The sequence below is a fragment of the Eptatretus burgeri genome, chromosome 11 (genome assembly GCF_056783735.1).
Source record: "Eptatretus burgeri isolate ZD-2024b chromosome 11, Ebu_testis_v1, whole genome shotgun sequence".
In the NCBI taxonomy this organism is placed as follows: domain Eukaryota; kingdom Metazoa; phylum Chordata; class Myxini; order Myxiniformes; family Myxinidae; genus Eptatretus; species Eptatretus burgeri.
Window position 1 is genome coordinate 6,479,542 of NC_140971.1, and position 25,323 is coordinate 6,504,864.

The 25,323-nt window shown below is 47.6% G+C and overlaps 1 protein-coding gene across 8 annotated transcripts in view; it reads left to right on the top strand.

Moving 5' to 3' along the window:
- LOC147016398 (ATP-dependent chromatin remodeler CHD5-like) overlaps positions 1-25,323 on the top strand; it is a 98,174-nt gene that overhangs the window by 58,109 nt on the left and 14,742 nt on the right. For 5 of the 8 annotated variants that reach the window (XM_085845004.1, XM_085845007.1, XM_085845002.1 and 2 more), the window contains 25 exons: positions 1,235-1,477; positions 1,800-2,017; positions 2,373-2,504; positions 2,623-2,731; positions 3,036-3,227; positions 3,686-3,886; positions 4,055-4,192; positions 4,363-4,484; positions 4,586-4,759; positions 4,887-5,028; positions 5,186-5,317; positions 5,417-5,534; positions 5,649-5,773; positions 6,093-6,324; positions 11,631-11,762; positions 14,626-14,792; positions 19,066-19,249; positions 19,490-19,573; positions 21,745-21,830; positions 22,187-22,320; positions 22,716-22,860; positions 23,715-23,880; positions 24,025-24,248; positions 24,426-24,561; positions 24,742-24,810. In XM_085845004.1, the coding sequence (XP_085701130.1) occupies positions 1,235-1,477; positions 1,800-2,017; positions 2,373-2,504; positions 2,623-2,731; positions 3,036-3,227; positions 3,686-3,886; positions 4,055-4,192; positions 4,363-4,484; positions 4,586-4,759; positions 4,887-5,028; positions 5,186-5,317; positions 5,417-5,534; positions 5,649-5,773; positions 6,093-6,324; positions 11,631-11,762; positions 14,626-14,792; positions 19,066-19,249; positions 19,490-19,573; positions 21,745-21,830; positions 22,187-22,320; positions 22,716-22,860; positions 23,715-23,880; positions 24,025-24,248; positions 24,426-24,561; positions 24,742-24,810 (3,805 nt within the window). The remainder of the gene's footprint in view (positions 1-1,234; positions 1,478-1,799; positions 2,018-2,372; positions 2,505-2,622; positions 2,732-3,035; positions 3,228-3,685; positions 3,887-4,054; positions 4,193-4,362; positions 4,485-4,585; positions 4,760-4,886; positions 5,029-5,185; positions 5,318-5,416; positions 5,535-5,648; positions 5,774-6,092; positions 6,325-11,630; positions 11,763-14,625; positions 14,793-19,065; positions 19,250-19,489; positions 19,574-21,744; positions 21,831-22,186; positions 22,321-22,715; positions 22,861-23,714; positions 23,881-24,024; positions 24,249-24,425; positions 24,562-24,741; positions 24,811-25,323) is intronic. The other 3 variants (XM_085845006.1, XM_085845009.1, XM_085845010.1) reach the window with 3 other exon arrangements.

Below are 25,323 nucleotides of genomic sequence, written 5' to 3' on the forward strand. Positions count from 1 at the left end.
TTGGACCAGGCCTTGAACAACTGAAAGTTATAGGTCACGGGGAAAGCAGAACGAGGCCGTTGATTCCATAGTTTCATGGAGTGAGGAAAGAAAGAGGGTGTACTTTTGTTGGGTCTGCGTGTCGAGACACCCGCAGTGAGGATGGTGCGGTGAAGTCAAGAAAGTGGAATCGGGATGTATCATGGGTGGAGGCGGTCCATCTTGGCAGATTAGAGAACGCGTAAATGGAGACGAACGTTATGTATAGTCGTGGAGAGGAATGTGCACCCAAATGTATTCTGTGGGGTTGGGTGGGATGAGTGCAGAATAATGGCAGTCAGAGATGGGGGGGGGGATAGCATAAAGCGCCACTGGGGCAGGGGTCTGGCCTGTCATCATGAAAAATGAGAATAACCAGAGAGGGAGAGACAGAAGAGTCAGGAGCATCCTGTGAGAGTTACACTTCTGTCAAACACATAATGTCGAGAGAGGTAGCAGCAACTTGTATGGAGAGACCTGTGGTGGTGGAATGAAGTCGACAGTGTTTGGGAAGCGGGAGGAAGAGGAGCTGTTGTGGAGTACAAGTGTGGCTTGGAGCATGTGGGGGAACAGATCTGAATGTCGGGGAGGGCCAGAGTAGGCGTGGGGGAGGGTGGGAACTGGAGGGGTCATCGGAGACTGTGGTTGTGCAAGGATGAATTGCCATGCGTTCCAGTTCAGAATCCTGAGCTCAGCAATAGGAAGACTCGCTTCAATAGCAGGGAGGAGTGAGGGGCAGCTAAAAGCACAAGGAATAACATATATCTAAGGGATACAATTTTATGAGCAGACCATGAAATGCAGAGCGATTTGGGGGAGGGGGGAGAGGGGTGGAAAGGGTTGGGAGTGGGGAGGTTAAGAAGTTAGGCAAGCCACGACATGGCCGAGGGGAGGAACATTTAAAATGGACCTTGGCTAGCAGGAAGGAGAAACAAGGAGCGTGGATATCAGAGCGGTTTTAATATTTTCTGGGGTTTGTTTGTTTTTTTTGTGATCGGACAGGTGGGTGAGTGCAAGAGAATCGGTGTGAAGGAGACGGTGATAGAGAACGAGAGCACTTGTATGTGGAGGCCTTTTAGCAAACATGTTTGTATGAACTGTACAAGCCATTCCTTTCTCCCAAGTCTCTGTCACGTTGACCTCACCATAACATTGCCGTCGTTAACCTCACTAATCATGTTCATACATTCCTCCCCCAACTTATATCCACATGCAGTGCCCCCCTTTGAAGGGTCGGGTGCAGAAGATTCTACACTGGCGTTGGGTGGATCCGCCCGCACCCACACCGGTACCGGCACCGGCACCGGCACCTCCACCTGCTCCCCTTTCCCACCCCACTACTGAAGATGACCCCAGCGTTCCTCCACCCCCACCGCTGGCAGGACGACCACAAAGAGAGTTTTTCGTGAAATGGTCGGGTCTGTCCTACTGGCACTGCTATTGGGTCTCCGAGCTGCAGGTTTGGAGGATGTTTTGAAGTGGAGAGTGGTGCAGCGGCGCATTGTCATCCTTTTTGGCTTCAATCACTCCTCATCACCCCCCTGCCACCCCATCTTTATTAACCTTCTCTCTTTTTCTTTTTTACAATTTTTTTTTTCCTCTCTCTCTTCTTTTATCTTCCCTCCGGCTTGTGCAAATCTTTCCTCTATCTTAGTATCCTTAATCCTAACTTTACACTATTCGAAAATTTATCCCCGTCTTCTTAATGTAATATGCTAATATATTTTGTTGCTGTTTCTTTATCCGAAACTTCCCTTATACGAACCACATCTCTTCACCAGCTGGAGATATACCATAACGTAATGTACAGGAATTATCAACGCAAGAATGACATGGAGGAGCCCCCACCCTTTGACTATGGTTCGGCGGAGGAAGACGATGGGAAGGTGGGTGGTCGGGGGAGCTCCGCAAACACCACCGTGGCCGACATGGAAAAGAGGTTCTACCGTTATGGCATCAAGCCGGAGTGGATGGAGATTCAACGAATTCTCATCCACAGGTGAGCCTTCCATGCTCACGAGTCGTATTGGCAGGTAATGTTGCGGTCCTGGTCGATGGACATAAAATGAGTAGTACCACCCCCCCCCCCCGCCCCTTCAATCAAGCGATCAGTTCTCTTGCACAATGCTGAACACCTTTCTCAAAATTACCGGCTTTTACAGCCATCAACAAGTGGATTAAAGTTGCGGATTCTTGGCCTAACTTGTCTCGTGATGTTTAGAATGAACTCACCTATGGAGATAGGTGCAGAGGTACAGAAGGCGTACGGAATACATTTAATGGCCGTGATGTTGACGCGTCACACCTCTGGGTACGGAAGTAAAATGCTGACTGTGGTTGTGGTTTTGCCGCAGTGTCGACAAGAAAGGTGGCGTACATTATTTGATCAAATGGAGAGACTTAAACTATGACCAATGCACGTGGGAACAGGAGGAGATTGATATTCCTGATTACGATATCCACAAACTTCACTACTGGAACCACAGGTACCAGTCGCATGAATGTGAAACTCAATCTTGAGCATTACGAGTCCTCATCATTGCGGCATCAGATGTATTGCTATAGCCTTGCACCCCATGCCTGTCTTTGTCTTTGTTATGAAAGAGAGCTGATAATGGGTGAAGAGGGACTTCCAACCAGAAAAGTGGTGCGGAAGGGACGAAGGCCCCGGGAGCTCCTCCTCGAGAGGCCACCGGATACTCCGTCAATGGATGTGAGATCTTGCTTTGCTGGGTCACGTTCAGTGTTCCTGGATGTCGGTGGATTACTTTGGAAAGGAAACATGAATCATGTCTGTGTGTCCCTGCAACGAAGATCACCAGAGTTTGCTTAATGTTGGGTTCACTTGGGAATTGATTTTCTCTTCCTTTGTGTTTCATCGGTTGGGAACTTGTTCACGGTTAATGATCGATCCATTGAATTTTGAGGCCTTTCCTTATATCGGTGCAGAAAGTGAAAGACGTGATGTAGTTGTAAAGGTGTTGCCTCTTCCTCCCCCTCCCCCCCACACCCCTTAGCCAACCGTGAAGTACGAGAGGCAGCCGAGTTACGTGGACAGCACCGGTGGGGTGCTTCACCCATACCAGCTGGAGGGACTCAACTGGTTGCGTTTCTCTTGGGCCCAAGGGACGGATACAATCCTGGCGGATGAGATGGGACTTGGAAAGACTGTGCAGACGATCGTTTTTCTCTACTCTCTTTATAAGGAGGTTGTTGCTTACTGCAAACATCTGGTCACTCTTTCTTACATTGCCCAACTCGCGTGCAAGACCCAGTGATTGGGTGGTGCCACCGATGTATTTTGTCCATTGACCGTACTCGCTGTCCCAAAAATGCTTGGAGTTAAATGACCTCGGCTCGTTAAAATGAAGAAGTTAATGAAGTTAAATTACCAGTCTCAGGGATTTCTGAAATGTGTTGCATTACCTGCTGAGTCGTGCTACTTAATACAGTTTTGCTATGTTGGCCTTTGTGAACACCTGAGGAATCCTGGTGGCAGAATCCCAGAGGTTGTTTACCTTATGCATGGTAGATAACCATATCAGGTGATCAGTGCCCAAGGTATTTTGATGTAGTTCTCGACCTAATTTATCTGCTGACATAACTCCATTATTGTTTTTATGACCCGCCTTCCTTGGCTGATATCCTTCCCACATACCATAATTAGGGCCTGTCCAAGGGGCCTTTTCTGGTCGGTGCACCTTTGTCCACCATCATCAACTGGGAACGTGAGTTCCAGTTATGGGCACCCGACTTTTATGTAGTTACCTATACCGGGGACAAGGACAGCCGTGGGGTGATCCGTGAGCACGAGTTCAGCTTCGATGATGATGCCACCAAGGGAGGGCGCAAGGCGTTTCGAATGAAGGTGTGCTGCGATGACGTAATCATTACATCACGTATAAAGTACCCAAGCACCTTATCTGCAGTGTCCGTCTCCTCATGTGACCCGTCCTTTGGCATTCTTCGCGTATGATGATTTCCCATGCTTCCCCCACTTCTCCCAACTCCACTCCCACATCGATCTGGTATGTAGAAAGAGGCAGTAATAAAGTTCCATGTCTTGCTCACCTCATACGAGCTCATCACCATTGACCAGGCTGTGCTTGGCTCCATCTACTGGGCCTGTCTTGTGGTTGATGAAGCGCATCGTCTCAAGAACAACCAGTCAAAGGTGAGGGATTCTATCTCCCAAGCTTCTGTAATCGATGAGAAAGACTAATTTTTGAAAGATGTGGACCGACTGAAAAAGTGAGAAATTGACGACCATTTGTGCTGATGTTTGTGCTGGAGGAAACAAACTTACAAGAGTCTTTCTGGTCCCAACTTCCCCTCCCTATGCAGTTCTTCCGCATCCTGAACGGGTATTCTATCAAGAATAAGTTACTCCTGACGGGGACGCCACTACAGAACAATCTTGAAGAGCTGTTTCACCTGCTTACCTTCCTAACGCCAGATCGCTTCAAGTCAGTTTCTTATTGTTTCCTTCCCTTCACTTTCTGTCTGCATAAACAATTGTGGTTCTTGGTCAATGATGAGTCAGGCAATCGTGTCGTTCTCTGTTTAGCAACCTCGAAGGCTTCTTGGAGGAGTTCGCAGACATCTCCAAGGAAGACCAGATCAAGAAGTTACATGATCTCTTGGGACCCCATATGCTGCGGCGAATGAAAGCGGATGTCTTCAAGAACATGCCCAGCAAAACGGAGCTCATCGTGCGTGTGGAGCTCAGTCCCATGCAAAAGTGAGCCGTCTCCGCATGGTGTTGCATTTCGGGGTGTGAAGAGGGGAGGCCTGTGGAAGGCCATTTCAGGCTACAGGAGGTTGGTGTGAGAAGGTTAACTTTCAGATCATGTTTCTTCCCTTGGTAGGAAATACTACAAATACATCCTGACTCGGAACTTTGAAGCATTGAACACAAAGGGAGGTGGGAATCAGGTCTCTCTCCTGAACATCATGATGGACCTCAAGAAATGCTGCAATCACCCCTACCTCTTCCCTATTGTCTCGATGGTAACTTCAGTTCCTCTTCAGTAATGAATTATTTTGCTGCTTTGTGATGTGGGGTGATTGAAGTGCAGTATTTGCAGTTTTACATTAGAGTTGATGAAAGTAAAGTTTGAGGAGGTCATGACGTGGTTGGAGGTGAGGAGCAATGCGGTTTGTGTAGGAAGCTCCTAAGCTGCCAAGCGGCTTGTACGAGGGTCAGGGTTTGATCCGAGGGGCAGGAAAGCTGATGCTGCTTCACAAGATGTTGCGTCGACTGCATACTCATGGACACAGAGTCCTTATTTTCTCACAGGTGGGATCTCCTTTCCCCAAGTTGTTACCAAAACTGCTTTCATAATGTTTCAATTTTTATTTTGCCCCAAATGGTCTTCCTTCTGCTTCTACTTTCTAGATGACTAAGATGCTGGACCTGCTGGAAGACTATTTGGAGAATGAGGGGTACAAGTACGAACGCATTGATGGTAGCGTCACTGGAGCTTTGCGGCAGGAAGCCATCGACAGGTTCAACGGTACCCATATCTGCACATTAGTCATACTTTTTCCAAGCTCTCCACATACCTTTCATTATACCGAAGCTTCTTTCTAATCCTAAACACCAATCCTTTCGTTTCTCCTCTCTCCAGCACCTGGGGCTCCCCAGTTTTGTTTCCTGTTGTCCACTCGGGCAGGAGGCCTAGGCATCAACCTTGCAACTGCAGACACTGTTGTCATCTACGATTCTGATTGGAACCCACATAACGACATCCAGGTTTGATGGGGGAAGAAGGTGATGGTGGTGGGGTGGCTGGGATTGTGAGTGAGACTCAATCAGTACATGACATCTCCATGGTAGTAGTGATTGGCACTCTTTATGAATGGTAGGGGGTCACCTGGTTTTGTGCTCTTAGTGCTGTTTATTTAATTTAGTTATTGCACCATTTAAGTTTGACATCTTCCCATTCTCGTATCTCTGGCTCTATCATACAATCCCATGTTGCTGTTTTAATTTTTCAATTTCAACCACACATTCATTGAAACCATACTCATTGCTAGGTAAATCACCAATTGCTGCCCACTTCCCCCCGAAGGCATTCAGCCGGGCTCACCGCATCGGGCAGTCACGGAAAGTGATGATCTATCGGTTTGTGACGCGTGCTTCGGTGGAAGAACGCATTACGCAGGTGGCAAAAAAGAAAATGATGCTCACTCACTTGGTTGTGAGGCCAGGCCTTGGGTCAGCTCGTACCGGTTCGATGACAAAGCAGGAGCTGGATGACATCCTCAAATTTGGCACCGAGGAGCTTTTCAAGGATGATGATGGTGAGGCAATGCTTGTTTGTACTCAATTTATCACACGTTAATTGTGTGTAAGAGCGCGCGCGCGCGCACACACACACACACACACACACACACACACACACACACACACACACACACACACACACACACACACACACACACACACACACACACACACACACACACACACACACACACACACACACACACACGAACTCCTTTGAAAACTACAGTAATAGTCTGCTTGATTAAATTTGATAAAACAATTAAAATATTGTGAATATATCGAGGGATATTGTAAGAAGTATTGAAGGAACTTTAAATGATGTCATCAGGTCATGCCAGGAAAATGTTGATTGTTTTCCATGTCGGAGCATATTATATTGTTACAGTTGTGGAAATTCACAGAACACCATTCAGGTTCCCCGAAGATCAGTTATGTTGATAAGTGTGTGTCCAGAATAGATTTCCCCACCGATGCCTAACGGGAATTATTCATGAGCCAGGCTGTGCATCTTTGAGGTAGTGTTATTCTGTTCTCTCGTTATTTTAAACAACATCTCCTCACCACCTTAACCAACAACATCTCCTCACCACCGTCGCCACAACCAACAACAACTCCTCACCACCAGCGCCACAACCAACAACATCTCCTCACCACCATTCCCAACAACCGCCAACATCTCACCTTCATCTCCACAAACGCCGCCATCTTTTTGCCAGCAACAGCATTCTACGGACGAGCAGCATCTCCGCCGACAGACGCGGGGACTCCCTCGTTGGGGCGAGAGCCGGTGATTTCAACCACGTCCGCTTTCTCCGCATTTGACGGCCAGATCGGATCAAAATGCCAAAAGGGGCGGAGCCAGCGGGGGTTAGAGGTCGAAGGTGGAAGACAAAACGCACCCCCGTACCCCATAAAAGGGCGGGTTGGAACGCCAAGCCGGCAGTCTGTCGGGGATCGGAGTCGAGTGCAGTGGAGCTTGGAGTCCGGTTGAGAGCGCCAAGGTTCGAGTCCAGTGGAGGGCTGTTGGCCGTCGGAGCAGAGCCTGAAGTCCGGCAGAGGTTCGAGTCCAGTGGAGGGCTGTTGATCGGTGGAGACAGCCGGAGAGAAGTCGCCAGCCAGCCCCGAGACGGTCCGAGCAACGCTGAGGAGCGGGCGAGCTCTTAAAAGAGCAAGGCCCGTTCGTTCCTCTGAGGCGTCGTCGGCTAGGCCCGATCAACCAGGCCGCACGGCGAGGCCCGCACCAACCGAATCGCCATCACACCAGCTGCCGTGTTGACGGCGAGACGTCGGGGGTCGTCCAGCGAGTCACCGCGAGGGTGGCAGGTAACCTGCGCGGTCTCGCGGAGCTCCTGCGGTCTCCACAGCTCTGCGGAAACATTAAAGGCCCACAGGTCCTGTTCTACCCTTTCCTTTCCTGGGGTTTACTTTGCATGAAAGTTGTGGCGCCTTGTCCTATAAGTAGAACTGACCAAGTGATTGTGTACATAATACATAGACAACGGCTGTAGGGTCTTTTTGCTCGTGTCCTGTCCCTAACCCCCATTGCATTCATTGCTTGCATACGTGTACAATAAATGTCCCCTTTTGTTGAATATTCACCTGCTCGTTGCGTCCCTTCCTCCATTGAGCTGTCGTAATTGCGTTCGGAACAAATAGCTGGTTTTTAATACCGATTAGCTTATCGGGTCCAACGGGGCTTCGCGATAATACACCGCTCGGTAATCGCAAACGGAGCGAGTTGCTTAAGCGGCTCGTTTCCAAGCAGGTCCCATTGAGGTACAATCTCTCGGTAGTCTGCCCGCGCGAATAATTAGGTAAATCGACCATTCGGCGATCGGACCCTGTAGCGCGGGTAGAATATTGACAAGGTTGTGGTGTGCTTAAAAGCACACCCGTAGCTGGATTTCGGCGTTGATCTGCAAAGCTACGACTGGATTGCCCGTCCGGTGGGCGCGCAGCCGCAATTAGCTAAAAGTGGTCGTCCGCACGCCGAACGGGTAGAAACCACAACAATATTGTAATGGACTCAGTCTCCCTAACGGGCAACGCGAGACCACCGACGCAAGACCACCGGAGATTAACCCACAATTTGCAGAGCTGAGGTGTTCTGCACGTGCGACGACTCCGTGGTGTGGTTTTGATTAATTTGGCTTCACGGTTTTATGAGGAATTTGGTTACCCTGGAAGGTGATTCCACAGCGAATATACTTTAAAAACTCTAACGGCACTCGTGGAGCGCAGTCTCGCGTTGCGCACTCATTCTGAACAAAAATACTCTTACGGTTGTGGAAATTCGCAATACACCATAAAGGGTCCTCAGGTGAGATATATCAGTAAGTCCATGTGTAGTTAGCCCAAACCCGTTGTATAGAGGGAATATATGTGATCCATTCGGGCTGCGATTCTTCAGTTTGCCGTTTTTCTTTTGCTGTCGTTATTTTGGTGCAAGAACAACAACGAACATCGTCACAACCAACATCTCAACGATCACGCCATTCACTACACGACGCCCAAAATCACGCCATTCACACCACGCCGCCACCTTCCACAACTATGCTACCACCATCTTTGCCACTCAACGGGCACCGTGCGGTCACGATCTCCGCGGGACGGATGAAAGGAGCGGAGTGGCAGCAGCAGCCCAAGGGTGCGAAGGGGCATCTCCCGCCCAAAACTCTCGCTTGAATATCTCCCGCCGGATTTTCTAATCCTGCTTTTCCCGCGCTTTGGCATGGGGGAGGTGCGATTTGAGCCAGAGGTCAAAGGTGAAAAAAGGTGGGGGCCTGATTTTGGGGGAATAATTCCCTGGCCCCGAGCCAAAACTGACTTTCCTCGTCCCCGCACGGTGCGGGGAGAGGGGAACGAGAGGGCACGCCCCATTTTGAGAAGCTTCCAAAAGGGAGGTGGAGCCAGAAACGGGGCGGAGCGAAGGGCGGAGCCCCACCCTACAAAAGGCGTGGGCGTTCGAGTTGGGTTCGGTCGGTTGTCGAGGGGTGGAGAGTCCTTGCTCTTGGTTGGTTCGGTCAATTGTCGAGAGTTGTGGTGATTGTTCCTGGTCGGAGGTTCTGTTCGTTCGTCCCTGTCGGGCGGACGATACGTGCAGGCGCGAGGCATGAGCACAGTGGACCACACCGGAGGGACTCGGAGTTACGGTCGCCAAGGACTCGACGCTCAGGGAAGTCGCGACTACCTTTTCTTTTGGGGTTTTGTGTAAATGTCTGTGGGTGGCGCCAGTCTTGGAAAGTAGAACCGTTATAAGTGTTGCCGTGTAAATCATATTCGGTTGTCGCTCTGCTTGCTTTTATTGTGTTTTCTTGCTTGACTCTAATATACGTGCCTTCTGTGCTTCCGTGAATAAATGTGCTTGTCCGATTGTTCCCCGTTTCGCTGCGTCCTTTCCCTTGTTTGACTCTCCATCTTGCATCATGTAAGGGATTAATAGTGGGTTTAAAACACCCGGTAAATAATCTAACCGTCAAGGTCGACGATAACTCCGCTCGGTTATCCCTGTAGCGCGGAATGAGCCGCTTAAGCGGTTCGTGTCCGGAGTCGACCTGTGGCGTGGTACAACTCCTCGGTACGCTATCCACGCGGGTACTTAGGTAAATCGACCATTCGGCGATCGGACCCTATTTCGCGCGGGTAGAATGCCGACTTAGTCGTGGTGAGGTTAGACCCCCACCCGTGACTAGCTCCCGGCGTTGTTCCGAGAGGGTCACGACTGAATTGTACGTTCGGTGGGCGAAGCGGCCGCTATTGGTTACACGCGGTCGTTCGCACGCCGGCGGGGCGCGAATTCACAACAATACCATCATTAACTTAACATGTTACTGTAATGGCCCACTGCTATTATGCCCCTTATATTCTTATCATCCATGCATCCTATTATGTCACATAGTTTCTTGGCTGGGTTATGAAAGTCATAAATTTAATTATTCATTCACATCGCATTGTAGATTAGAAATATGACGTTTCAGATTTTTCGGACAAGGATTTAAATTCAACCAATTATGGCTGAAATTTCACTATTCCGATGACATCATCATTATCGTCCTGTATACCCCACGGGGCGTCGATGACATATTCCAAGTTTCAGCTTTTTTTTCTTTGAGCGATTTCGGAGAAAATGTCCAATTTTGTTTTTAACTTTAATCCAATATGGCTGCCATACCATGTGACCTATGACATCAGAGTTTGCAATAAAATATCCATGGGCAGTCCCTCCGATGTTTAAAGTTTCGCATTGATCAGAGAAACGGTTGCAGAGAAAACCATTTTAAAATTGAAAATATATAGACGTGGACACGCACACGCACACGCACACGCACACGCACACGCACACGCACACGCACACGCACACGCACACGCACACGCACACACACACACACACACACACGCACACAGGCACACAGACAGGGGCATTGCAACAGTCTCGCATCCCCTTCAGGGCGAGACTAATGATAATTAATAATATACCACGTCGCAAACAATGGTTATAGTAAGTACAAGGACATAAGTACAAGCCGGTAGGCGACATGGGTGGTCGCTATATAATTGCATACTAGTCATACAGTTTTTGACGGATTGGGCTGAAATTTTTTGACAAAGAGGTTGATTACAGCGCGCATAAAAGCGCGGAAGCCGATTTTTGATTTTCGAAAAAATATTTTTCGGATTTTTTTCAAAAATTTCAAAGTCCCTTTGCTAGGCATCGGTGGCGTCCATAGCAACGGTGCTCAAAAGCATACAACTAGATCCTGGTATGAACCTACCAGTCAAGTTTCATCAAAATCGGTTGACTCCTCTGGCCTCCAGAGCCGTCCATTACATACATACATACATACAGACAGACGGAAAACCTGAGAATAACGGTAGTCTAGCGACCACCCAACAAAATACGCAAAAGACATTATAGCAGGGATGTCAGACAACCCTATTACCATACTGGCAAGTGATCTGAGATGAACTGCCAAGATCTGATCGGGGGCGTCACAATCTGACAGGAGTCTGTAACCGCTGCTTGGGGTGCCATATCAACACCTGCTGGATGGGTTGGGTGCAATACTCCTCAGATATGATAATATTGTTGTGGAAATTACTCCTACTGGGTTAAAGATGCTTACTATGGTATAGTTATTTCCTTAAATTGAATGTCTGGCATAAGCGTAACGTAATTATTAGATATACGTCGGTTATGTAATAGTTAGATGACGTCGAGCCATCCCTACGTCTGTTTATATAATTATCAACCCTTTTGCCCTAATTTGTACCATTTTCCATCTGTAATCTGTCATTTATATGTATTTTTCGCGTTCGCTAGGCCGCCAGGTGCAGATCCAGGCGGCAAAGCAAAGCAAAACAAGTGTCACGATCACCACGGATGTCCTCCGAGCTGTGGAGGGAAAGGTCAAGGCGGGGTCACTCCGCCCACAAGGACGATCGGCGCCCAATGGTGAGTAAGCAGGGATGGGCGTGGGACACATCACAGTGTGAGGTGAGAGCCAGAGGGAGGAAATAAAGGCATCGGGAGGTGTGGGAGGCGCCGAGACATCCAAGATCGACCCCACGAAAGGTTGCGCCGAGAGTCTGTGGAGCTACTGTGTGGCACCCCTACCCAGCCAGCCACAACTCTCCTCCTTATAAGCCACGCACTGCATGCTGACCACAACCTGCAGCAAGGACGCACAAGGGTTAACTCTCTGCATTGGTTCCTGCTGTGTCCAGCCGGGCACGGCCAGGGTAGTTTTGGCTTGTTCGCCTCTATCTGTTGTTGATCTCTTGTGGTATTACTGAGGCCTTGAGTTAGATAAGTAAGGAATTCCGATCAGTCGTCGGTCCTGTCGTGGCAATTTTGGCCACCTTGAGACAGAAAGAACCTTTAGTTCAGTTTCAGCTGTTTATTCGATCACAAATATCAGACAGACTTGTGCACAAGAGGAACCTTTGAGCCTGGAGCAATATCACAAACAGAAAAACTTAACTTTAACATAGAGTATAGTGCGCGTATATATAAGTGATCGCACCAGGGCGTGTTTAACACTTCAAAGGAAATTAACTGAACCGGAGCAGGCTCCAGATTGCCCCGGTGAGAGGAGGAAAAAGTATGTGATTCCGTGTTGGCCATCTGGCAAGAGATAAGACTTACGAGGTCTTTTACCAACACTAAGGAATGTGCTCTGCCTCCCTACAAGCTTTCTCAGCTTATATTTATTAAGTTCTTTCTCAAAGCACCAACTAAAGCGAATTGGCATTTTACCTCATTATAAATTCAATCAACAATTCAGTTTCCCACAATTCCCCCGTTTTGTTCATACAGAACAACACAAGGGTTTGTTCTGTAAGTACAAACCTACAAAAATTTTAATTTGTCGTCGGCGAGCGGCAGGTCCATTTCTACCGCGACACCCACACTTGCGCTCTGTGGTGGGTCGACACCCCAGCAAGTGGATTGCAAACCTCGGGGGGCCACCACCTCCCCGTGCTGTCTCGTCCCACAGAGTTTAGGTACCCAAGCGATCTGGAAGAAATGAACCCTGTGCACACCGAACATATACATCCAATAGGCAATCGCCTTTTTCAATTGTACTAATGTCTTTATTATGATAAGTTGCCTTCATTTGACGATTTTGCCACGGTGAAAATTTGCCACGGTGATGACGATGGTGGTGCATGAAGTTTTCCTGGACTGACCATCTCTGAGCAACTATGGCGACCATGAAGATCCAGAAGATGCAGAAAACCCATAAAATGAAGGCACAATTTTTTGGCAGTCAGAACTACTTCTGAAGTCGATAAAGGAATTGAAAATTTTGAAATTCGGCTGAGATTAAGAGATTGTTATGGTTATGGCATGTGCGGAAATGAAATAAAGCCACGAACACCGGCGTCTCTGGGTGTTTATAAGAATCACAATGTATCCAGTGATTTGTAGGTATGATGATCAGCCATTCGATGATATGAATGAGGAAAGTGAATTAAAAAAAACAATCATTTCGAAACCATTGCGGCCTGTTCCAGGCTAAAAAAAAATGGTGAATTAAAACCCCAGCGAGGGGGACAGCAAGGTGACCAAGGATGAGCCTTGATAAAGGATAATTAAACAAGAATTAATCATCTTCAAAAGTTCTGGGGGAGATGCACACACTGACTGACTGACACACTGACGTTTATCATTGTAGACTAGAATGTAAGACTCATCGCCTAATGTTGTTAATGGGAAAAAATAATATTAGGCGGTGTGTCGATACCAGCCGAGCTCTACACTCAGGGAGTGAGGAGGGGGGGAGTGTTAATGGGATATTCATCGTAGCCTTTTTCGATTGTGAATTCCGAATAACATACGACACACAAAGAGGAAGATCGAAATAAAAAAATTTAAAAATTCTCGCCCTCCCCCTCCCTCTCCTCCTTTCTTCCTTCTTTTGATTAAAATGTCTGGGGTACGTAGTAGGCACAGGCAATGCCAGGAAACAAACTCTCCTGATGCGTGTAAGTGCAGCACGTGATATGCTGTGTGTACGTATTTGTGTGTATACGTGTATGTGCTGCGCTGCCTGATTAGTAGTATCCGCTGCAGGCCAATTGTTGATGGACGGATGCACACACGCAGGCACACCGAGACAAAGCTCCTTTTATATGACAGATACCTGGTTTTGGGGTGATTCTGGCTGTGATGGCTGCTTCATTTGGTGGTTGATGGACCCGTTAAGGGAATAATTGGTTGTAATCCCCACACAATGTGGAAGACCGTGTCACGTGACTTTGGTTGCTCGGCCGAATGAGATCAAGTCAAGTGACACCTATTGGCGGACCGTGATGGTGGATCGTTTTGGCACTCCCAATCTGTACGGTACTGCGGCATTCAGATGAAGATCCGACGGGAGTTTCGGTCGACTACTGCCGTTGCTTTGACGTGACCTGCCAGATTTGAACCGAGGAGCTGGGACGAGTCTGATGGCTGCACTGATACGTCCAGCTAGTCTCAGTCTTTGCAGTCGCAGCACTTGGCTCGGTGGTTTGAGCTTTGCACGCTGATGGAGCTCCTCAATTGTGATCCACGTCATTCTCCCAATGATAGGTCTCGGTCAACATCTAGGTGTCCACATTGTCCAGTCGTGCTGTCTCTGTGATGGCACAAATATCTTGCTCCTGACCTGGTCAAGCTGTGTCGGTTTGTCTGTCATCGTGTATGCCCGTTTCAGTGTGTTGCATTGTTAGTCGGAAAGGTTAAACTGTAAATACTGTATTGTACAAAACATTGTAAATAGTCGTTCTTGCTTTGGCAGTTTGACCGCGTTGCCCCGTTTTGTGTCCAGGTGAACCGGTTGGAGATGAAAGCATCGTGATTCACTACGATGACGCTGCCATTGACCGGTTGTTGGACCGTAGTCAGGATGCCACTGATGACACAGAACTGCAGAGCATGAACGAGTACCTGAGCTCGTTCAAGGTGGCCCAGTATGTTGTGCGAGAGGAAGATGAGGTGGGTTTACACGTCAAAACTGTCGACCAGTGAACATCTGCCTTCACTACCCAGGGCCCCGGTAGCAATTACAACACTGATCTCCGTCTCACATTCTCCATTTCAATCACTTTATTAACTAGAAGGGCACTCGGTGGAGCGCAGACCTCCACCACATAAAACCTGATCCATGAGAACATATCGGGCCCAATACATTTTTGAAATATCATGCGATGCAGTAGTCAGTACGACATCGTTTTTGGCCCTCTCAATGGTGAGGAATCACTTTGAAAATTAAATAATTCTCGTATACAGATCCGGATTCGGATCTTCACCAAAATCTAATCTGTTCGACCTTGTCACACGCCCAACCTGTCCACCAAGTTTCATCCGGATCTGTCTACAACTTTTTGAGATATCCTGTACACAGACAAACAGACAGACACCAAATTGCATGTTTTAATATGTTGAAGACATGAACATGTCTGATGGTATCATGATTTCAGTGGAATCGCCCAGAAGCATGACGGCTAAAAACATATTTGGACGCATTCAAATCTCCTCCCTAAGTCTTCTGTAAGTACGTGCACATACTCGTTACCTCCGCCACCGAAGGTGAAGGAGGTTATGTTTTCACCCCTCTCTGTCTGTTAGTTTGTTAGACAGACAAACGGACCCAAACGCAATGCCCTCTCCTTCGGCGAGGGGAATATAACAACACCAATGATTGTACCATAATATCAAACAGGAATGATATGAGCATAATATTAATGTTATGACCAAAAATATTTCCCAAATAACCAAAAAAAATGTTATGATCCCAAGCCGCCACCCTAACCACTGAGCCAACACCAGGCTATTAATACTAATAATATCCCTTCTCCCAAGGAGTTTTTCCTCCTTGAACCAATGGCCGAAACAACGTGAAGGTAAATAGTTTATCGTGGCATTTTTTTTCCAAGGTGACTTCCAATAACAAAATTAAATAATAACAATAATGATAATGGCAAATTAATAATAATATTAATTACAATAATATTAACACGCCACCATCTGCACGTCACGTGAATAAGAAGCAGGACGTCATTCATTTCGTTTTGTAGGACATTTGTTCCGTTCAAAATAATGAGTTGGCAATCATGAGAATAGCATAATCGTAATATCAACTTTATTACAAAACTAGCAAATACAACCCGTCCGTCGCTTCGCTGACGGGGATATTAAGGGTAGAGGGAGAAAGAAAGAAGGAGGGAGGAGAGGGAGAGAGGAAGGGGGAGATAGGACGAAGGGTAGAGGAGGAAGGGGAAGCGAGGAGTGGGTGAGGAAAGGGTGGGGGTTGGAAGAGTGAGGAAGGGGTGGAGGTGGGGAGAGTGATGCCTCGCCAAACGTTGCTACTGCGGGAGGGATGGGTGCGAGGAAGGGGTGCGAAAGAGACACCTGGTGTTAATTCAGCAGCCAATGGGGCTTAAACTCAGGACCCTAGGATCCCAAGTCAGCCACCTGAACCACTTTGACAACACCTGGCTTCAAAGAGAAAGGTGAGGGGAGGAGGGTGCGGTGGTTAGCAAAGAGAATGATATGCTTAATGACCACACACACACACACACACACACACACACACACACACACACACACACACACACACACACACACACACACACACACACACACACACACACACACACACACACACACACACACACACACACACACACACACACACTGAGGTTTCAGTTCCCAGCAATTTTGGCCTAAACAACGCAGAAATCAAGAAAATGACCAAATACCAAGATCTCAAAAATGAAGTGAAAAGACCCTGAAGGTTGAAGAGATCCGAAATTATACTAGTAATCATTGAAGTAACGGGAATGATGATGAAGAACCTTACAGAGATCTTAAAAACCATCCCTGGGAATATTACTCCAAACAAACTAGAGTTGGAACCTCTCTGGGGCTCAGTGACGATCCTCAAAAGAGCCCTCGGAACAGAACCTTGAGAACAAGACTTCATACCTTGGTCCATGATTTGTGACCGCCCTTACCGAAACTGAGGTGGATACTTCGAGACCTTGGAGGACTCCGTTCCACCTTCTCAAACCCACATATGGAGATGACAACCAATAACACACGCACACACGCACACACGCACACACACGCACACACGCACACACACGCACACACACACACACACACACACACACACACACACACACACACACACACACACACACGAAGGTGGATGCTTTAAAGATCTGGGGCGGCAGCATTTAAAACCCATGCCATCTACCTGGCAAAGGTCTACCTGCATGCGTGCATGCTCATACATGCAGCAGCGACCTTTATACCCCTCTGGTCAGCTCACTCGAATCTGATTTGTACATGCTGCAGTCCCCTCAGCAGAGGGGGAATGGTGGGGGTTGGGGGGGGAGAGAGAGAGGGGTCAGGGTCGAAGAGAGGGAGAGGGGTGGGAGAGAGGGGTGTATGGTTGGGAGGGAGAGAGAGGGGTGAGAGAGAGCAAGAGAGGTCGGGATTCGAATCTAGGCTACACAGAGCGAGCATGTGTACCTCTCGGCTTTTCTGCCATTATGTGGCGATTCATTACTTCAAAGCAAATGAAAACATTTTTAACCAATTTTGATCATCTCTTATAATACCAAGCTTGCACAGTAAAAACTCGGCTCGCCGTCACACGATCCCTATGAAATTGCTGTGGCACTTAGCGGACATGCCGACAATGTTTGGGAAGTCTTGGCGTTCCATAGTACCACTTGCATTTTGCACAATGCGTATTTTTGTCATTCCCCGTGTACGGTCTGTCGTCTGCTACGAGCTATGTTGTACTGCTATCCCGTGCATGTGCACGGGTATCTCTAGTTTAATATATTTTGCCCTCCGACCTCCGGTATCGAACTGCGGTATTGCCATTGAAACTTGCAGAATGCGTGCCAAGTGTCTTCACCAAGAAAACCATGAAACGGTTGAAAGAAACTTTTTAAAAAATGAAACGTTTACTTTTTATTTGTATTTATCTTTGCCAAAGTGATGGGTCGTATAATGGAAGAACACACAAAATGGGGAAACGAGTAAAATAAAATGTCACATTTTCAGAGAGCCAGCCACCACCTATCGCACCGCAGAACAACACGTGGTTTCTGAACTTTGTTCAAGTCGATCGATATAGAATTCAGTGACAGTGCGAATGTTGTCGAGCACTTGCCAAGAAGCTTAAGCACTCCAACGAAACGGTTGTTAAGTAACGGCTCGCTTGGCACACGGCTCGCAATCACCGATCCGTCATATTAAACGCCCGCCTCCCAGAGAAGCCCAAAATGTCAAATATGTCCAAATTGGACAAATGAACGCTTTCCGAGAAGGCAGAACTGCTGCTAAGTTCAATTCTGGAGCTGAAATTTTGTAATTCAGTTTAGTTTAAGAGATTCTCGAGGTTTATGGCATGTGCGGAAATGAAATAAAGCCGCGACCGCCGGCATCTCCGGACGTTTATAAGTATTGTAATGTACCCAGAGACTCGTAGCTATGATGAACAGGCATTCGATAAAATGAGCGAGGAAAGTGAAAAACAAACAAACTATTGTTAAGAAATCGTTGCGGCCCGTTCCAAGTCAAGGCATGGTTGAGCAGGCCAAAAAACATGGCGGCTTCAGACCCCAGCGAGGTAACCCAGGGAACGCCTTAAGATCCCAGAGAGCCCGGTCGCCGAGGATGCGCCTGATCAAGGATATAATTAAATAAGGCCGTTAATTATCTTCAAAATTGGTGTTTTGATTAACGCAAACACCCAACTTTCACTCTTGCACTTCCTCGGAGTTCCCTTAGTATGCTTGCAAAGTTTCAGGCTGCTCGGTTTCATGGTTTTGGAGTTATGGAGGAGACATATACAGACACAGACACTGACACACACACAGACAGTTATTAGTATAGATAATATTATTAATAATAATATCAACAACAATAATGATGATAATAACACCCCACCCCCTCTCTCCCACAATCCCCCAGCCGAGTCTAAAGCATCGCTTTCACACATAGTGTGAGAAAATGTATAATTAAGGCAAAAGGACTGAAAACACACAACCCAACTGGCCGCTCCCGTTGGGAATGTGTGTTGCTAGTTGAACAAATGTACAAATAAACTTTCTGATTTTACAACACATTGTGGTGCTGAATTCCATGAAAAAGTGCTTGGTGGTTTTAATTTGTGGAGGAAGCTTCAAGCACCACGGAGCCTAACAAGCTCAAGCTCAAGCTCAAACCGCCCTGCGCTTTCGGGCAGGAAGAGGTCGTGGAAAGAGAGATAATCAAACAAGAGGAAACGGTGGATCCCGACTATTGGGAGAAGTTGCTGAGACATCATTACGAGCAGCAGCAAGAGGACCTGGCCAGGAACTTGGGAAAGGGCAAGCGCGTTCGCAAGCAGGTCAACTACAACGACGCAGCTCAGGAGGACCAGGGTACGGGTGAGACGTGATGAGTGCAGGTGGGGCGGCATCGGTGACATTCTCACGCAGATCGTTTGCAAAAGAGCCTCCCAGAAGCAGTTATTATTTCATTTAAATCTCATGCACAGCTTCTTCGACTGATTCGTTGACATTGTGTGTGTTTGTGCATGTGCATTCACAAGTTTGAATACCACAACGTTGTACCGAAGTTTGAATTTCTCTGCTTTACCGCTCATCCCCTTTGATCTCACCTTTCAGACTGGCACGATGAAGTATCAGATCAGTCGGAGTACTCCGCCGGCTCAGAGGAGGAAGATGAAGACTTTGATGAAAGGCCTGACGGTGACAGCAATTAAACCTGTGTAGTTTTATGTGTCCAACACACCTCTCACCTCACCTCTCTCATCATCCATCTTGCTTCTCATATTTCCACCTTCTACTATTGGAGTCCATAATTGACCTCGAGCATAACAGCTTCAAGACGTGTTTACAGCGGGGAATTCTGGGATTGCACATAGAGCTTTATCCGAGTGCCAACAAAGTAGTCGGCGGGACTCCAGATGGATAGACCATTACCAAACACCGGTCTTATCATGGGAATCCGACTTAATTTGATTAAAAAAAAACATACGGACAATACCCCTGGACGCTCACCTGGTGGCGGCTGGATAAGATAACCAGGGAACAACTGGTAGGCAAGGATGACCCGCAAAATACGTAACGGAGAAGAAAGTAAATACCTTTAGATGATTTTTTTTTTAATACTATGAACAAACCTTGGTTTATCATGGGTGATGAAGGTTGGAGTCAAGTTTCATCAAAATTGTGTGTGGTTACTGGTTCCTGAGAAGAATGCAAATATCTCTCTGGGGGGAGGGGGGGTGGGGCAACCCCCCCCTCCTTAAACCGGTTTTGTAGCCGCCTCAGACCCTGATTTATTTATTTATTTATTTTAATGCCATGAACAAACTTTGGTACAGACTGTGTTGTTTCAGAGAAGAAGTTGAAAGTATTTGTGGATGGACGGACAGATACATATCAGCAACAAGGAGAGCTCCCTCACAATGTCGGTGCCACAATAACTAACGATCCCAAGAGGCAGAGATTCTGCGTGAGCTTGATTCAATATGAAACCATCGAGTTAAAACGGACGAGCATTGTCAAATGAGAAGGTACTTCGTTCCTCTTCATTATCCGTATCGTTGTGAGGAAGCTCTTGCGGTTACTGTTACAGTATAGTACACAGCAACTGCCTTTTTACTTCCTTGAACTGCGCAAAATTAACAGGGGCTTCCGGCGTGCAGGAACCGCAAGAAGCACACGGCATCCTAGTTTTGATTTAACATGGTTTATTCCCCTCCACCAATAACAGGGGAAGAGGAGAACACAACGGAGGGATGGAGGTTCAGGGGAAAGTGAACACGGATTCACAATAAATAAATAATAATTCCGTACAATGGAAATATAATGAAAGGCACTACAGAACAGACTCCAACACGGATGGGGAGGGGAATAAAAACCAGGTGAGGCCTTATCTCTTGTGGAGGCGTCGACGCAGCTGAAGCAGCCACGAACCAAGCTCGGCCACATCTTTAAAGCTACAAACTCCGAACTCAGGGTATAGATATATCAGTATGAGCGACGTAACATGGGCTATGTGGCCGCGGCATCACAAGCTGTTTTGAGTCCACAAAGTGATGCCAAAATGACCAATATAGCAATTTGTGGCAGGCAACGACTAATTGGTCCATCAACGAAGCGACGGGTAGGCTCTGCTAGTTATATTAATAATTGTCTTCAAAAGGGGTGTTTTAGTTAACCCAAACACACAATTTTCACTCTTACACTTCCTTGGAGTTCTCTTAGTGTGCATGCAAAGTTTCAGGCTGCTTGGTTTTATAGTTTTGGAGTTATGGAGGAGACACACACACACACACACACACACACACACACACACACACACACACACACACACACACACACACACACACACACACACACACACACACACACACACGCGCGCGCGCACACACGCACACACACACACACACACTGACACATACACACATTGCCTTGAATTAGTATAGAAGAAGAAGATATGCAGAGTCTTAAAATTCATTCATCTTTGATGTCATTCCTTCCCCCCAATGCTTCCCTTGCTTCGGTCTCGACCCATTTTGTAACATTCTCTTTCTTTTCCAATTTCTATTTTTGCTTCTTTCTATCTTTGACTGCGAAGCATGTTTGTCGATTTCACACCCTCGCAGTAAAGGTGTCCTCCAGCTGTGTAAACGCAGTTGCTGTGTAAATGTTTACAGAGCAGTTGTTTTTTGGCCTGCTGATTAAGATAGTGCAGATCTCTGTCCAAAGCCGGTGAATATCTAAACCTGTGAACATCCCTCGACACCATTGGCACGCTGCCCCTTTGCGTTTGGGTGGTGTTAGTTTCACCTAATCTGCTCTTACTCGGCTCTCCTCTCTCTCCTCTCTTCTCCCTCCTCACTCGTGTGCAGGCCGACGGCAGAGTAAGCGCCAGTTTCGCAATGAGAAGGACAAGCCACTGCCACCCCTGCTTGCCCGTGTTGGGGGCAATATTGAGGTCTGACTTACCTTTAAGACTGACAATGCTTATGGATGATGATGGCCTACTGAACCCTCCCACCTCACCCCTCACCCTGCAGCACCCCCCCCCACCCTAACCCGAACTCCTCTCCCCCCATCCTTTCACGTATCTTTTTTTTGCGTCGTTTTCACCGAATTGGTTGGTTGGGAATGTTTCGTGATTCCTTCAGTGAAGAATCAGGAGAGTCTCGTTTCAATTTGTTGATCCCGGATGCTCATCAAAGGAGATCACTCACCCAGTCCCTCATTGGGGAGGTTGGTAGGGTAAATACACCAGAAATGTGGGGTTGGTCACAGCTGTTCCCAATTTCCCCCATCCTGCCATACTTTCAGGTGCTGGGCTTCAATGGCCGCCAGAGAAAAGCATTCGTTAACGGCATCATGCGATACGGAATGCCACCCCAGGACGCCTTCAGCAGGCACTGGTTGGTTCGTGACCTTCGCGGGAAATCTGAAAAGGAGTTCCGGTAAAACATCAAGTATTCCCAGTGGGGAATGGGTCAAGCTTTGGCAAGTAGGACAGGGACTGATGTCTGGATGCAATCAAGCATGTTGTTCGTGTGAAAGTGCCAACTCAATGGTAATTACATGTACCATGTACTTCTACCAATTGACGGATATCTCAGAATTGATCAACGTAGCGCTGAGTCGTGGTGGTTTGGAACCTCCTTCAGCGGTCCCTCAATCGTAACTGGAAATGGACCTCCATGGGGTTTATCTTGGATGAACATTTAACTTAAAGGGATTGATAAAGTGAGATTATTTCTTGGCATTCTTTTTAGAGTTGTTTAATGAATTCCTCCTTTTGAAGTGGACTTCAAGTCTCTCCACCAGCACGCCTGATGTTTCTGTCCACACGTAGGGCCTACGTGTCCCTGTTCATGCGACACCTATGTGAGCCTGGAGCTGACGGAGCGGAGACGTTCGCCGACGGTGTACCACGTGAAGGTCTTTCACGACAGCACGTGCTTACACGCATTGGAGTGATGTCTCTCGTACGGAAAAAGGTCATTGCTGAGTGCTTCCCCGTTTATCTTGTTGCTCCACTGTCCACAGTCACTGCTTTTACAAACGTTGTAACCCTTGCTGACAATCTTGGTACTGCCTCCCATTGTCACCAGCTTTAATATATATCCCTCGCCATGCACGGTTACTCGATGGCGAACCTGGTGTGTTGATTGTTTATTGTTGTTTGTATGTATGTTGGCTCTGCCACCTAAGGTGGACGGAGGTTATGTTTTCAGACCTGTCTGTCTGTCTGCTGTCTGTCTGTCTGTGAGCAGGATATCTCAGAAAGTTGTGGACGGATTCGGACAAAACTCAGTGGACATTTTTGGTGTGTGACAAGGAAGAATTGATTAGATTTTGATGAAGATCCGGATCCAGATGCTGGATTTTTTTTACAGTGTTTCTTCATAATTGAGAGACGGGCCTAAAAAACGATATATAGCACGATATATCAAAAAGTTACGGACGGATTATGACAAAACTTGGAAGATGAGTTGGGCAGGTGACAAAGACAGTCTGATTTGATTTTGGTTCAGGTACGGATGCAGATCCGGCCTATCGGTGGGAAACAAAACGTAAACTGTTCAGTCTGATGGAGGTATGCGCTCTATTGAGTACCGTTCTCGTTATGCGCTCTACTGAGTACCGTTCTCGCTATGCTTGTTTATTGAGCCCTCTTTTGTTCTCACGCTCAACGTCGGCTGCACCTTGCCAATAGCCGGAAGCTTGTTAAAGCACATTGTGGTGCATGTTGTGTCAATGTCATCCGAAATGCTACGCCAGGTTGTGGCGCGGTGTGGTGTTTGTTGGGAACATCACATGGTGTAACGTGTAATGCTGTGATGCACTTCAGGTGCAAGAGTTTGCTGCTGTCAATGGTAAATGGAGCATTCCCGAGCTTGCCATGGAGGCCCGGTCAGACTCCAAAAAGTCATCTCGAACTTCGTCTCCAGCACCTAAAACTGGACCCTCAACACCCGAGCCAAGTCGAGCTGGCACTCCTGCATCCTCCAAACCCGGTACGGGCTCATTGTTATAAATCACAAACAGTTTGTTATTTATGGGTTGTTTAGCTTATTTTAACTGTATTTGTTAACTACCAACATCTTTTGCTCTGCCCTTCAATGGTCTCCAACACCTGTCACCACCCTTTCCTTTTGCAGCAACCCCAGTGCCGACAGAACGAACCTTGGATACTCCATTGCCCGATATCCCTCCTTCACCCCTCGTAAATCCGGCCCCTCTTCCACTCCCTCTAATAGCCGTACCTCCTCCACCTCCCCCGCTCACTCCAACCGCTCCCCCACCTAACTTGGCGCATACTCTGTCCTCTGAAGCGGAAGGTGGGGAAAAGGAGGAAGAGACTGGGAAAGAGCATAGTGTCGAGGTGTGAGCACTAAATTAACACAAAAGTACACTCAAGCACCGAGTGGGCACCCAGGTTGTGACACGAGTCGCAAGGCGATTCAACATGTGGAGCCACAAACAGTTGAGTCACAATCACTTCACAAGCCAAAGTGATGAGCACGTCTTTGATAAAATATCCCTCCCGTTTTCTTTCCAGCCTCTTCCCAAGGGAGCTAAGGAATCGAGTGAGGGGGGCTCGGAAGATCCTGTGCCAGCTGAGGGGACAAAAGATGGAGATAAAGAGAGCAGCCAAACCCCTCAACTTCGTGTGGAAAAAGCCACATTGGAACAAGGTAACGACATCCTTCCTTCAGTGACTTTTGGCTTGTATGTGACCAGTTGTTCATCTTCCGTTGCTCTCCAAAGCTTTGCTCCTTTGCCAATGGCTCTCCATACTCCCCGCATGTCATCAGCAGTTCCATCCCCTCTGTATCACAGCCCTCATCAACAACCCTCCTCCTTGTCACTTGCAGCCGACAAAGAAGACAGGCCAAACCGGCCATCCACTGACCTGCCTGTGGTATCAGCAACAGAAAAAAAAGGTTCGTGATGGTTACCTTGTGTCTCCACCTTTATCACGACACAAAACAGTAATTTGATTGGTAGTCTCCACCATTATTATGACAGCCAAACCCCTTGGGCTCGCCACCATCTGCTTGAGCACCCGCGTCCAGAGCAGTCAAGCTTTACACCAAAGAGGTCAACGATTGACCCTATCCTTGCTCTTCGGGTCCTCACCGAACACAGACGAGAGTTTCGGCAGGGGCTGCTTGCAGCCTATGTTGATCTTTGTAAAGCGTTTGATTCAGTGAATCGGGATGCCCTCTGGAGGATTATTGGTCTTCGTGGGGTGCCACCAAAACTGATCGATCTGATGTCTAAACTCTACTCTGGTACTGAGAGTGCTGTGAAGTGTGGTGGTACCATCTCTGACTTATTTCCAGTTGTTACTGGAGTTCGTCAGAGGTGTGTACTGGCCCCCACACTTTTCAGCACTTGTATGGACTGGATTCTAGGGAGGATGTCGGAGAGATCAAGCTGCGGTGCATCGTTTA